Source organism: Rhea pennata, chromosome 7, assembly GCF_028389875.1.
Source record: "Rhea pennata isolate bPtePen1 chromosome 7, bPtePen1.pri, whole genome shotgun sequence".
NCBI classification, from domain to species: domain Eukaryota; kingdom Metazoa; phylum Chordata; class Aves; order Rheiformes; family Rheidae; genus Rhea; species Rhea pennata.
Genome location: NC_084669.1, coordinates 21,654,900 through 21,668,264, shown reverse-complemented (window position 1 = coordinate 21,668,264; position 13,365 = coordinate 21,654,900). Strand labels below are relative to the sequence as shown.

The window sequence follows — 13,365 nt, the reverse complement described above, 5'->3', positions numbered from 1 at the left end:
ACGAGTAAGTTTCAAGTGCTCTGATAGTTTGAACAACAACAAAAAAACCCCACAAAAACAAATAAATGCCTATCACTGGATTGTGTTAGGTGGATGATCAGCTAAGCCAACAAATGGCAGAGACACAGAGCAGTCAGCTGCTTTATTTACCTGTCATGCATCCCACCAGGCTCCTCCTTGCACTCATAGAAAATGAGATTATCAGGAAAAGAGCTGGAACTGCTTTCGCTTTGCTCACCCTAATCTTTCTGCATGCCAGTCAAGATCCCTTCCAGCTCTTCTCCACTAGAAACTGTAAGACTGTATGCAAGGTTTTGGGTGGGGAGAATCTGCAAGATTTTTTTTTTCCTGGCAGTTTGTGTTCAGGCATTGAAAAGGGAAGCACAAAGTGTTTGATGGGGGGCAAGGAGAGGGCTCCAAAATGTCATCTCCCTTATAAAGCTTTTAGCTGAGAATCACTGAAGAGCAAGTGAAGGATTCCTGAGCAAGTGAAGAACAAGTGAAGTCTATCTTCCTCCACAAGCTTTTCAAGTGAGACAAGGCCCTTGATGCTGCTCCATACCTCAGCAAAGGGGGCTCTGTAGAGCAACACTAGCACTCAGGAGTTGAACAACTTATGGACTTCATCGTGGTTCTTGTGGCTGCCTCCATTGTTTGCGAGATATCCTCCCCCCCTTCCTCCTTCTAACAAAGATTCTGATTAATGATCGCTCATTCCTAATTGTCAAATTTCTTTTCCTTCATCCTGTGTCTAATCACCAGTGACAGAAGCCATTACGCAAATGAGAGCAGACGACTTCCCACAACTGTTCTCGTTGGTAAAAGCCTTGTAATTTAAAGCTCTGATTTGTAAAGGAAAGCTGCGTTTCCCCAAGGCGTCCGGGCATCTGTTCCACTTACGCTCCAAGAGCCTCTACTTCCGCTCCCTCCCCCCACAATTAGTCCTCCATTTGCAACAAATATTTGACTTGGTGAGGCAGTAATTAGAACTTACTTTGCATGTGTTCGTCACAGTAGCAGCATCTCCTCCTTTTTCCTTGTCCAGGAACTCATTCTCCACAGCACAAATGCAGAAAAATGCGTATGGAAGACTGACTTCAGAACTTGCCAGGACACAGTCAGAAGAGTTGCTTCAGGACCGCAGATAGAGACCATAAACCAAAGTGCCAGGAGGGAAGCTTAGAGGAAAGCACTATGAAAAACCATGCCAGGGCAGTAGTTCCAGCTCCAGTTGCTGCTCCACTTTCAGAGGAGGGAGAGCAGCATTATTTGACTGTGCATCAACACTAAAGCCCGTTAAGAGATTGTCAAGACCCTGAGCACACCCTCCGCCTTCTAGGGCTTTGGTTGGCCATGTTAAAGAGTAATCAGCAGTGTTCAAGCTCAGCTTGCTCATTGGTAAGAGGTGCCATAAAACAAAAGAAGCCTCAGTCTGCGCTTACCCCTCCTTTTCTTGGGAACTGCTTTTAAGTTGAGGCTCTACTTCTTCCTTCAAGCACCTCTGAAGTACTAGAGGCCAAAAGAGGGGAGAAAAACAGCATCTTATGTTCTTTCCAGAGGAAAGCTCTGTCAGCTAGGATCTACATGGATTAAGAGAATGTCTCTCCTCCTTGGAAGGATCCTACTTGTCTAAGAATAGGGGAAGCAAAAGAAAACCTTCAGAGTCTTACTCGGTTTTCAAACGACATTTCTCATACCTTAGCTTCCTCTGTTCCTCTGCACTCCCTGAGACATTTCTAAGCTTTATGGTACCATTAATTCATGTTACCCAAGAGGCAAGTGGACAATACGGGCTACAGGATCAGACATACTGGATAGAGAACACTATTCAGTAGACAAACAACAACTGTGTGTTCAAAGAGACGATGATCCCAACAGGCACAGCATGGACGGATGAATGTCCATGGCCACAGAAGACATATCCGCTTGCCTTTCCTACTTTCTCCATATCCGTATTGTCCCTTCAAGGGTGTGAGGAAAGAATGCCAGTTGTGGGACTTCAGTATCAAGACAGCTGTTTGACACACACATGCCCCCAACACCTCTATCCTCTATTCAATTCTCCCCCATAATACACATTAGAGACTTGTTCAGATTAAGCCAGCAACGTTGCATTGATGGTTAGATGTCAAAGGCCTATACGGCTAATATTATTGTAAAATAATTTATGTTTTAAAAAGTAGAGAGGACTCCACCACCCAAGGCTGTCAACACAACAGAGGTACAGAGGAAGCCTCCCACCAAAATCACCTTGTCCAAAATGTGAATCAGATAAAGGACCAAGAGAAGGACAAGATATCCCAAAGGAGAAGCAACTGACACAATTCATTAGACTTCATGGCATAGTTTGCTCTGTGAGTCAGTGACCAAAGCATAAATTTCCCACTCAGGCCAGCAGGGAAGAGAATTTGTTCATACTTGACAGAGTTCAAGGATACAATCTTATTCCCAGCTCTGCTCTCAGGCTTATGGAAATGGTCAAGGGAAGGTGGTGCAAACACACAGTAACAGAGTTAGCAATGTTATTTTAAAGGCAGCTCTAGAGATCACAAGCCTCCACTAGTGAAGAATACAAGCAGAGTTATTAGAAAGACTAAACAGTAACTTCAGACTGACATCTTAAAAAGCAGTCCTACATAGACACTCACAGAATAAGAGCCGCACACTTCTGTTGTTCAACATTGGTTGTATTTAAGAACTACACTTCAGAAGGTACCGTGTGTTTTTCACACCCCACCCCCTGCACACACACACACCCCTAGCATAGAACACACACAGCTTCCCAATACCATGGCAAGGGGGCATTGAAAGCACAAGGTGAAAAAGGAAGGGGGGAGTCAGTCTATCAGTGCATTGTAAATGAGCTTTCACAAAGTCAAGTGCAGCAAAAACTGTTCAGACACTTAAAAAGTTAGACCTTTGGCAAATAAAGAAAAAAAATCCTTAAGTTCCACATGTACCATTCTCTCTCCACAAGGGATGTGAACTCTCACCCTGAGCTTCAAGAATTGATGGTGCCTAACTAGTACTTGAATCTACCATGTGCTAAATCAATAGCACGAAGCTGGGATTTCACTTGAACATTGGCAGATGGCTACGCATGTGCCCCAGATTCCTGGGAAGGCCTTGTTTTGGCCAGAATCAGTAGCGTGGCTTTCTTCCCCACCTGTCCAAAGGTGGAGTATTGATAAGCATCCAGCTGAGTGACCTTTGTTTGAATTTAACCAGAGCTCTGGATTGTCTGCAACAAGTAACATCGCAATCAGGCTACTCAGTGACATGGACATACTTTGTAACAAGGGCCCTACAGCTGCCAATACACTTAATTTTTTTATTTCTGACCTGTAAAGCAGCCACAGAACAAGTCCCTGGGACTTCTCATTAGAGAAGTCTTCCACCTTTCTACAAGAGAAGCTCACAGCAAGTGGTACATGAGCTGTCTCAGCACAAGATGGGACCTGAAGCTAAAGATATAGAGTGCTTCCTCAGCAGTGTCTTCTCAACACATTTACCAGAAACCCATGTCAGAACAAGCCCTGAAGAAAAAATGGAGAAAGCACTGGAAGTCTCAACTGAACAATCTCCCACTACTCTCTGGGATGAGTTAGATGGGTCATGAAACAGCTTCTCTTACCTGTAGCTCCTGGGACTCGTTACAACCGCACCAAATACACAACTCCTTTGCTCCACCCCACAAACCAGGAACAGCAAGGCAGTGCACAGTAGGGGAAAAAAAAGCCAGCCTCCATCTGAGCCTTACTTAGGCTTTTGCATGGAAGAGGTGGAAGAAAGCATAAACAATTTTTCAGGGTTACTGCTGAGGTCTCTAAACAGAGGCTCCCCTGGCTCTTGTGCCCTGTTTTTTGTTGCTTCCTGGCCTGCTATGTTAAATCCCAGGACACAGAAAGGATGACTACAAACTTAACCACATTTAAACAGAAAGCCCTGACCTCTTTCACATGACTGTACAAGGAAGGGAACCACACACTGGCATGAATTAAACTGATGGACAGGAGCCATACAACATCACACAAACATGCGCATCTGTGCGCAGCCACACACACCCGAGTTCTTGCAGTTTCAGTAAAAAGGGCACTTCCCATGTTAGTCCAAAGAGCTGGCACCCCCTGGTGGGCAGAAGGGAGGCTTTGTACCTATCTGACAGGGCATTTTGACCTTCTAAAAGAAATCTTCCAGAGACGCTGAGCGAAAATGTAGCTTAAACATCCAAAACTTGATGAATGCCCTGGCATTTATGCATATCCCTTCATAATGCTACATCCCCTTTTAACCATACTGCAACTTCAAAATAGAAGGAGAGAAGCTTTCACTCTGCAGAGAAAGCTGCTGTCGGAAGGAAGAAGGTTTATCTATATTCCTACAACACAGACGTCATTTGGACAGCATAGGATTCGGTGCTCACATACCAGATGAATTCACTCTGATCTCTCTACTCAGCGTCAAAGTCCCAAGCATAAACGTCTTGAGTTGAAGAAAATGAATCATTTGTCCAGTTGCTCTTCACACACAGGCCATCACATGTTCATTTCCACTATACAAAAAGGTGTCAGAATTGAGCATGGACAGGTTCTGTAACAGAGGACTGAAATCTAACATTTCTCATCTTATATCCACTGCAGGCACCAACACATAAACCTAGCCAGGGAGCCCAGGCCCCAGGAGGTTGAGGAAACAAGACCACTCCTGGTTCTCCTCCAAGTTCTTCTTCAAATACCTGAAAATCCTTAAGCAATATTTCTGAGTGCCAGAAGCCATGCTCCTCATTGTGGCAAACCAGGCAGAGGGAGGGAAAAAACCCAACAAATTAGTGAGCATGAATCCAGCTTCCAATAAGTGCAGACTCTTTCTTAGGAGGTTCAATTAGATGAGAGTGGAGGATGGATGGGGTACTAATGGTTCTGCAGTTCCAGTAGCCCCCTTTATTGTAGTGGGGCAGGGACAAGGATGGGCCAGAAAACCCATCAGTCTGTTAAGTGCTGCGTGCAATACTAGCGCTCAGTATCTTCCATTGCTTGTGAACAAAGCAGCTCCAACATCAGTCACCTGGGCAGCCAGCCATTAGTCATACCGTCCCTTAATCATCATATTCAACAAGGGACCCACCTGTTCAAAGCAAAGACAGATTGTTAGCCAGGATAGGTATACAGAAGTGGCAGCTGCACATCCAGCTCCCTCCCCTTCATAGCAAATTAAGAGCTGAGGAGCTCAGGGCAGAGGATCAACACATAGACTGAGCCTACAACGAATCAATTTCAAAGCATCTTTTGAATTAAAATACTGGGATACCCCACAGCACATCCTCAAACACCCTACCACAGTGACAGGAGTTAAAAAAGATTTTCAGCCGACATCTAATTTGGATTGTCACCAAAGAATCCCACTTGCAATTGGTTGAAGCTTTTTAATTTCTCATCACAGATTTGTGCTTTCTCATGAGGTGCAACCAAAACCAGTCAATAATCATCAGGAGCTGCTTTTTGCAGGGCAGAGAAGGGAATGCTCTCAGCCTCTTTATTCTGTCTGTTCCTTGTGGTCATTTGAAAGAAAGTCTAGAACTGAAACATTTGCTAAGGTTTTGTTTTCAGGCAAGAATACTCCTATTTCTCAGCATTGCCCGATCACCAAGAGAAGAACTTCAGCATGCCATGGCATATGATCCCAGGGGAAGAAGCCTGATCTCACATGGGTATGCTGAAAAGCGTTGCTGCACAGTGATAAGGCTTACAGAATACAAAAACACTTCTATTCACATTCAGTATTTCCACTTTCATATCAACCGATCTTCAAAAATCATACCCTTTGTACTTCAATCTGCTGTTATTTAACTTACCAGTGGTTAAAGTTGCAACAAAATTCAGACAAGGCTGGGACAGGTGGTGAGGGGGAAACACATGGCTTAATAGAAGAGACCACTCAGATGTCAGAGATTTGTGTTCAACAGATAGAACACTTTCATCACTTTGACAAATACTGGGTATCTATTTCTCTTATGACTGCACTGAAGGATTATTAGAGATTGGGAGCAACACTTTTTCGTGGCAGTGCCCAGAGCTAAAGTAAACCACCCAAGTAGAAGAACAATTATTCCCTTGTTTGTAGTGATCCTCTCCAGGATCATAATTTAAGGAACTTGCCTTTTGTAGCCGAAGGGCATTCTGAAAACAGAGTATAAAGAACAGTTCAAAGTAATAACACAATTGCTTTCTCCCACTCCACACTGACATCTGCAGAGCCAAGCTGGCATCTTGACTTTTGTACTAACTCATAACTATTTCAACAACTTGATTCTCTTTCATACCTCTTGTGGATTTCCAAGGGCCTCTCCCAACATCTTCTCAATGTTCCTCATTATTGCCACTTTCTGATGAGCCTTTAATGGATATTCAATTCTCTTTGGGGTAGGGGCACCCTGAAATACAAAAAAAAGCTCCTTGCATGCTTAGTGAATTAGCAGATTATTCCACTCTCTCCCAGCTCTTCATTCACAACATAAAAGGGAGAAAGCAGCTTTCAGCTTATGAAAAGTCATAAGGCATAGGATTTGGTGTATTGAAGTTCTCGCACTGACAGCGCCTGCCAACACACCTCCACCTGAAAAAAAAAATCCTCTGGCATAGAGCTATCCAAGATGCATAGAAGGGTGCATATACTCACCTTGTACCAGAAGTTCACAGTGATGGTAATCCCCCCATTCAGCAGAGACTCTATGTGGTGCCACCTGCACAGAAACCACACAAGACGACAAACAATTGCTATAGCCCATGGTGAAATACCTTGAAGAAAATAGTTCAGACTGCACTAGAGAGGCCTTGACCTATACCCCTATCACGAAGAGAAAGGGGCAATAATGTAGTGCCAGAGAGAATTATCACTTCCATTTTACCAAGTTATTATGGCAAATGCTATCTTGCTGGGAAAGTCAAAATAATATGCTTAAAAGTCAGCCCAAAACTTTAAACATAAAACCCTTTAAACTTCTGCTTGCTGGTCACTGTGCACATCCTTCTTACCAGTACATAGGTATGTAGAGCACATCACCTGGACCCACCACTGTTTCATAACCTACAACACTCCGAAAGTTTGGAAACCTCTCGTAGTCAGGATTGTCAAAGTCCACCTAATGCAAGGAAAAATAAGAAACTAAACTCAGAATAATTTCCTGCAATGACAGCCCTCATTATTGGCTTTCAATATCAAATCCTCCTGATAATCTTACTATATAGCTTTCCTATTCCCATTAGCGCCTAACTCCGAAGTGAGGTCCTGCAGTACCCCCAAAGCACCACCTACTCAAACAGGCGTCCTGAAACTTATCTTCAAACAGTTTGTCCTCCACCAAGTGAACAATGACATAGAACAGAGGAAGAAGTAACACCAATCTAGCCACACTATCAGTAGTAGATGCTTATAATCGTAGCACTTGCAAGTCAGGATTCAAAACCTTTCAGACTAGAACAAACAGAAGGACTGCCAGTCCTTCCAGTCATTCTCAACATGTTCATCAGTAAACAGATCTGAACACAGGTGTTGCAAAGGATCAGAAAGTGGTATGTAGCTAATTTCTGTGCAGCTTCCTCCCACCTAGCATTTTTCACAAATGCCTCTTTCCAGCATGGTGAAGAGAACAGATCTGCTCCTCTCACCTGACTCTGCCTGTCACATGGGTGGTGCACAGGGTAAGGGTAGAGGCACTCAAACTGATCAGGAGGGAACAAGATGCATCTCTTGTAGCCCTTAATCTGAGCGAAGAAGTTCTGCTGCTCATCATAATGAGCTGGTGTCACATTCCCTGCATAGAGAAAAGGCTGATAATCAAAACAAGACATCCTCACAGATATTTATGAAAGTTACAAACAAGACGTATTCCTTGCTAGAGCAAGGACAGTAAATACACTTCCACATACAGAGAAAACTAAACAAGGAAAACATTACATGTCACAAATTGATCATTATATCAGTCAGCCTTTACTATAGCATTTACTACCCTGCTTAACAATTTCCACTCTAAATTCATATTCAGCAACTTATGCTCTGCAGAATTAGGATTTCCAGCTTGTCTCCACAAACAGCAGATGGTGACTGCTGATGGGAAGCATTTTCAGAAAACTACTCTGTTTAGTTAACAAATTGGGGAATGGACTTTCACAGAGTATTATTAGTCTAGAGAAAGGGAGCCCTATAGATTGATTTTGAAAAAAAGTCAATTGTGCAAGAAAAAAGTAAACAAATCTTGTCATTGGGATTTCATAATACAATTGCCCCTCCAGGGACTGATTAACCGTTACCAAGCCTGACTGCCACCACTGAATCTTAAATACAATCAAATTTTAAAACACAGTGGGTCATACCCCTCATAACTATTTTTAAGGTTGTTTTGACAATTGAGGTATTACTGTTTCAGCTTGTTTTTATATATTTTTTACTACAGAGAATTAAGATTGGAGAGAGTTAAGATAACAGCTAGCCCTACAACTTCATTAAAAAGATCATGCAACCAGATGCTTCCACAGAGACATTCATTTCTTCTAGCACAACCTGCTCCAAACAAATTCTTTGGTTCTTGTGACTAGAATTCTAGCCAATCATATTATGACCCACAGAGAAGTGTTAGTATAGTGCTTTTATGAGAGTCTCTTCTCTCAGCTAGTAAAATATATGGCCAAGAAACTACTCTGAGTTGAGAACTACTTTCTGCAAGGTAGCAAAAATTTGTAGCCAGAAGCGAAAAGCCATGAATGGCAAAATAATTGGACATACAAATGCAATGGCCACTTCAAACACAGACTGGCCTATGTCACAAACCTGTATATGCCTTGCCCAGTTACCGGGACTAGAGACTTGCACTTTCTACTAGTACACTCTCCTTGCGGACACTGCAGTAGTACCTATTTTCTAGTGCATTTGCCTATGAATCAATCTCCACATTGATATGGAATTCCACTCCCTTCAGATACTTTATGGTTCACCTGTCTTGAAATTCCCCAGTATCTTCTAACTTTGCAAGATGAAATTTAGGTCTTGAAAAACAGTTCCTCCTGACAGTGTAACAATTCAAACGGGAGTAAATGGTTCACAAACTAATTAACATTTCCTCTTGTAAAGGACATCTTTAGGACAGAGATTGGACACTGCTAAGAAAAGCCCATAGAGCTAGCTTTGCTCAGCTTGCAAACCCTTAGGCTCTCAGCACTTTAAATCTACAGTATCTGAATCATTAAAATAATGAACAAGGATCCATCTCAGAATACGATCAGTGATCATTGATAACACAGCCCTAACACTATCAAACGATCCTTTTCATAAGAGCTGATCTCCAGGCACTCACAGAAAGCAGGCTATCCTTATCTTTCTATATGATCCAACTTAAGTTGTGACAATAATTCCCTCCCAAACCAAAGCTTTGTACAGCTTGCTCTGAAGGAACCATTAGAAATTAGCGTAAAATTAATTTGAAAGACTCTGGAACTGAAATACAGATTTGCCGACCAAATCTTCTTCCTTTTTTCTCCATTCAGAGGAAGTTGCTTACCTTCCATGCCAATAAGCAGCAAGTTAGAAGTCAACTGACCCCAGCCACGTTTCCCTTGCTGCTTGTTAATCCAGTTCCAGTTGAAGCCAAGAAAATCCACTACAATCTTCCTTCCAACAGTGTCATTCAGGGTTTGCTGCAGGTATAACCTATATTTCCCCAGAGACAAGCAGAGAGCAACTATTAAGCTTCTATACAAATACAAAAGCACCTCTTTGCTCACCTTCAAAAAGACACTTCCTTGCTCCTGTATATACATACCCCTTCTACAGAGACATGAAACATTTAAAAACAGAAGGTTTCATTTACAGGAAGCAGTGGAAAAACTATCCTCCTCTAAACAGTATCAAGATCTAACTTTTAGGGATGCAGTTTTATCACCACCCATTACAAATACTCATGGAAGGAAACAGCTTCAGCCCCCCCCCAACTTTGCCAAAAGATTTCCTAGTACAGAACACAGCCCTGCTGCAACAATCACAGGGGAAAAGCTATAGACTTGTACAGTAAGAACAATCCCCAACCAAGCAGGATGAGGAAACCCTAAACAAATGAGCAACAATCAAATATCAAAAATACTCATGAATAACCCCTGGATTCATGCTTTAAGCCATTTGCCACACAAGTTACCTCTTTTACAGTGCAGAAGGGCAAAAGAGTGCACAGGAAACCCAGCACTTCTCAGTATTGAGTTATCTTAAAGCCACACATACGTTTAGACATAGGGGATCAAAGAAAACAAACTTCCATATTAACAATCTCAGTATTAAAAACTATCATCTGCAACGCTGGAAGGAAAAAACGTGTTTCTAAGCTCAAGGACTGGCTTCTTGCATCCAAAGCCGAGAAAAGCAAAAGTAAGAGGACTAGTGCACATGGACAACCACAGCTGCTTCAAATAATCATTTGTATGTCCTCCAAGAAAGCTACTGGGTGACTGACAAAAAATCAGAGGTTTAAGTACAGTTGCTAATAGGTATACTTCCATTAAAAAAAAAAAAAGGAAGCTCCTCTCACTAATTTAGTCATCTAGGTCAACATCATAAACACATACACAGAGCACATATGCCGTTCTTCCTCATCTTTCTGAGGAAAGGTTAACAGCAACTACCTCAGCATTCTGTAAGATGTCTGAGTGCCACTGCCTGTGCCTTTTCATCAGCTAACTAAGCTCCTTTTACCAATACCACAGCCTGGCAAAATAAAGTGACAGTTAGGGCCTTCTCTATCCACCTCCTGCTATATACAAAAGGAGAAAAAAAAACATCTCTTCAGACAGAGAATTTAAACAGTTTGATTAACTAAGGGTGCGACTGTAACCTGGTAACAGTGTGCTGTGATAACATAGGTACTGTGAACTAATAGCCCCAAAACAGAAAAAGCCTATGGAAAACAAAAAAAGTTCCAGAGCTTTTAATCATCAACAGTTACTTAAGTGAAACTTATCCTCTACTTAAAACCAGGTAAATGTAGAAATCCCCATGGACCGCTTACCTTTCACCGCTCCCTTTCTGTTGTATTTCTTTAAGTTTGTCCACAAACTCAGCAAACTTCATTTCTTCCCTGGTTGACTTAGGCTTGAAGTTCTTGAAATTGGCCATCTTCTTCTCGTCATAGTACAAAAACTTGTGTGTGCTGGCACTATACACTGAGAAGTCCCCATTACCAATGTTTTCCTGGAGATAGTCCAGGTCCCATTTCAGAGCAGGATAAACCAGATTCGTATCTGTCAGCACTACTGGCTCCTGGAGAGACACAGGAAGTTTATTGATTCAAAGACCTCTTGAACTTGAAAATGAACATATTCACTACTGCAACCACAAATTCTCTTATACAACTGGGAATTGACAAAGCAATAAAAAAAAACTTGTCTAAGTAGAAAAAGACGCAAACCATTAGTCTCAGAAAAGTGGTGATCTGCTCAAACAGCAAGTTCCTAGCACCAATAACATAATTTCACTATCTGCTTAGCTAATCTCTAACAGCAGAGATTAGACAAACATTAGCTGAAAACAGTTTTAAGTCTACTTGGTCCCTCCATGCAGCAGGGAGACAGTAGATTCTATCTGCTTGCTTCCAGCCCCAGCTAAAAAAAGGCATAAATAGCGGCAAAAAAATAGTCTTGAATCTGAAAAAAAAAGATACAGCACAAATCTTTTTCCCTGATAACATCACAGATAACTTCAAGATATCTAAAGAATGAAGTTTTCTCCCTCTCTTCTACACCAAAAAAGAACTGCTACAGGAACAAAAGAGGTTATCACTTGCCTCCTCAAACATAAATACTAAGCAACTCAGATGAGAACACCACCTGCTGTGTTTCCCAGCTGTTCACACACAAGTTCCCTTCTTACAGGTTTGCTTCCCAAAACCCTACTAATTTTACCAAAACTAGATTGAACTTGCCTTCCAGAACCAATATAAAAGTGGCTATCACAACACAACCTGTTTGCATCTGCAGCTGCTCTCACTCGGAGAAGAACAAGCGTGAGCCCACAGCTTTATGCACCTTTGCCATGATTTACATCCCAAAACCAAGGCACTGAAAGACAACGTTTCCTGCAGATTTCACAACTCAACGTTGCGGCAGCGGAATGAAATGCTCACGGCACCGGACACCGGCGGCAGCCGTGCCCGCGCGGACAGGGAGCGCTGCGGGCTCAGCAGCGCAGCAGCCGGGGGAAAGGGTACCGGGACAGCACCGGGGCCAGCAAAGCCCTGCCCCGGCGGTGGCGGGCGCGCCCCGGCCCGGCGGGCAGGCCCCCCCCCACCAGTGCAGCCCCGGCGCCTCAGCCACCCCCGGGGCCGCGCCGCCCCCAGCACCTCATTCTCGATGAGTTCCTCGGCGCGGGGGTCGCTGTGGCTGAGCCGCGGGATGGGCCGCGTCTCGAAAGAGTAGCGGCGGAACTGGGACTCGCTCCAGCCGGGCCCCGCCACCGCCGGGCCCTCCCGGCACCCCGCCGCCGCGGAGGAAGAGGCCGCCGCCATCACCGCCTCCACCGGGAAACCCGGACCTGGAAGACCGGAAGCGGAAGTTACCCGCCCATTGTTACGCCGGAAGCGAAGGGAACAGGGGACGGCGGGGGGCACCATGGAGGCGGGCGGAGGGAGCGCCGCCGCCGCGCGCAGCGCCCCCTGGGGCGGGGGCGGGCGAGCCGGGCTCCGCCGGGTCCCGACGGCTTCGCGGCGGCTGCGGGCGCGGGGTCGGGGCGGCGGGGGAGGGCGCGGCGCGGCCCGGCCCGGCCCGGCCCGGCCCGTAGCGGCAGCGCTGCGGCGCCAGAACTGCCCGCTGTGCAGGCGCACGGGGCCTGGGGATGGCGGCGGTGCGAAGTGCTGCCCCTCCCGGCTCGAGGTCGGCCGGCGCGCTGCCGCCGACAGACGCGGGAAGCAAATACAGCCGCTGTATTGCCGTGCGGGCCTTTGGCTGATAACTCCTCTGCACTGACTGCAGCAGGCGGCGACAGAGGGCACAAACGGTACCGCTACTGCGGACTCGCAATGCTAATGCTAATGTTTTGCAGTTGCTTCAGTTGCCGTGCCTGCAGTGACTCGGGGGAAACAGTGAATTAACGTGTTCCTCAAACAGTCTAAGGGAAACGCATAGCCATGTTTCATTCCTGAAAACTGAGGTTTTATTAACACTTACTACGAGAAAAAAGATGTAGCTCTGCTGGGTGTAACCTCTGTATTTAGATCATGAAATGAACAGACATTATATGAGTCATGTTCCTAGGACCAGAATTGTCAAAATCTTCAGTGTATTTTTATTTTGTGAGTCAAAGTATGCATTTTGCATTTAATGTAAAGGCAGCAAG

General features: G+C 44.4%; 1 protein-coding gene across 1 annotated transcript; it reads right to left on the bottom strand.

The window, feature by feature from the left end:
* Window positions 1-2,666: 2,666 nt before the first annotated feature.
* On the bottom strand, window positions 2,667-12,571 carry HIF1AN (hypoxia inducible factor 1 subunit alpha inhibitor). Its single transcript, XM_062580564.1, has 8 exons — window positions 12,374-12,571; window positions 11,045-11,295; window positions 9,551-9,699; window positions 7,665-7,810; window positions 7,032-7,138; window positions 6,676-6,739; window positions 6,320-6,430; window positions 2,667-5,124 (listed from the first exon to the last, which is right to left on the bottom strand). The coding sequence occupies exons 1-8, from the start codon at window positions 12,536-12,538 to the stop codon at window positions 5,080-5,082; spliced, it is 1,038 nt and encodes a 345-aa protein (XP_062436548.1). The 5' UTR covers window positions 12,539-12,571; the 3' UTR covers window positions 2,667-5,079.
* Window positions 12,572-13,365: the final 794 nt, after the last annotated feature.

What these genes read in the sequence shown, in the direction of transcription:
- HIF1AN (XM_062580564.1), bottom strand. Translation starts at nt 12,538, where the DNA reads ATGGCGGCGGCCTCTTCCTCCGCGGCGGCGGGGTGCCGGGAGGGCCCG. An exon ending in AGGAACTCATCGAGAATGAG is followed by an intron (nt 11,296 to 12,373) that starts GTGCTGGGGGCG and finishes GTGTCTCTCCAG; the next exon opens with GAGCCAGTAGTGCTGACAGA. An exon ending in GCTGCTTATTGGCATGGAAG is followed by an intron (nt 7,811 to 9,550) that starts GTAAGCAACTTC and finishes TTCTCTATGCAG; the next exon opens with GGAATGTGACACCAGCTCAT.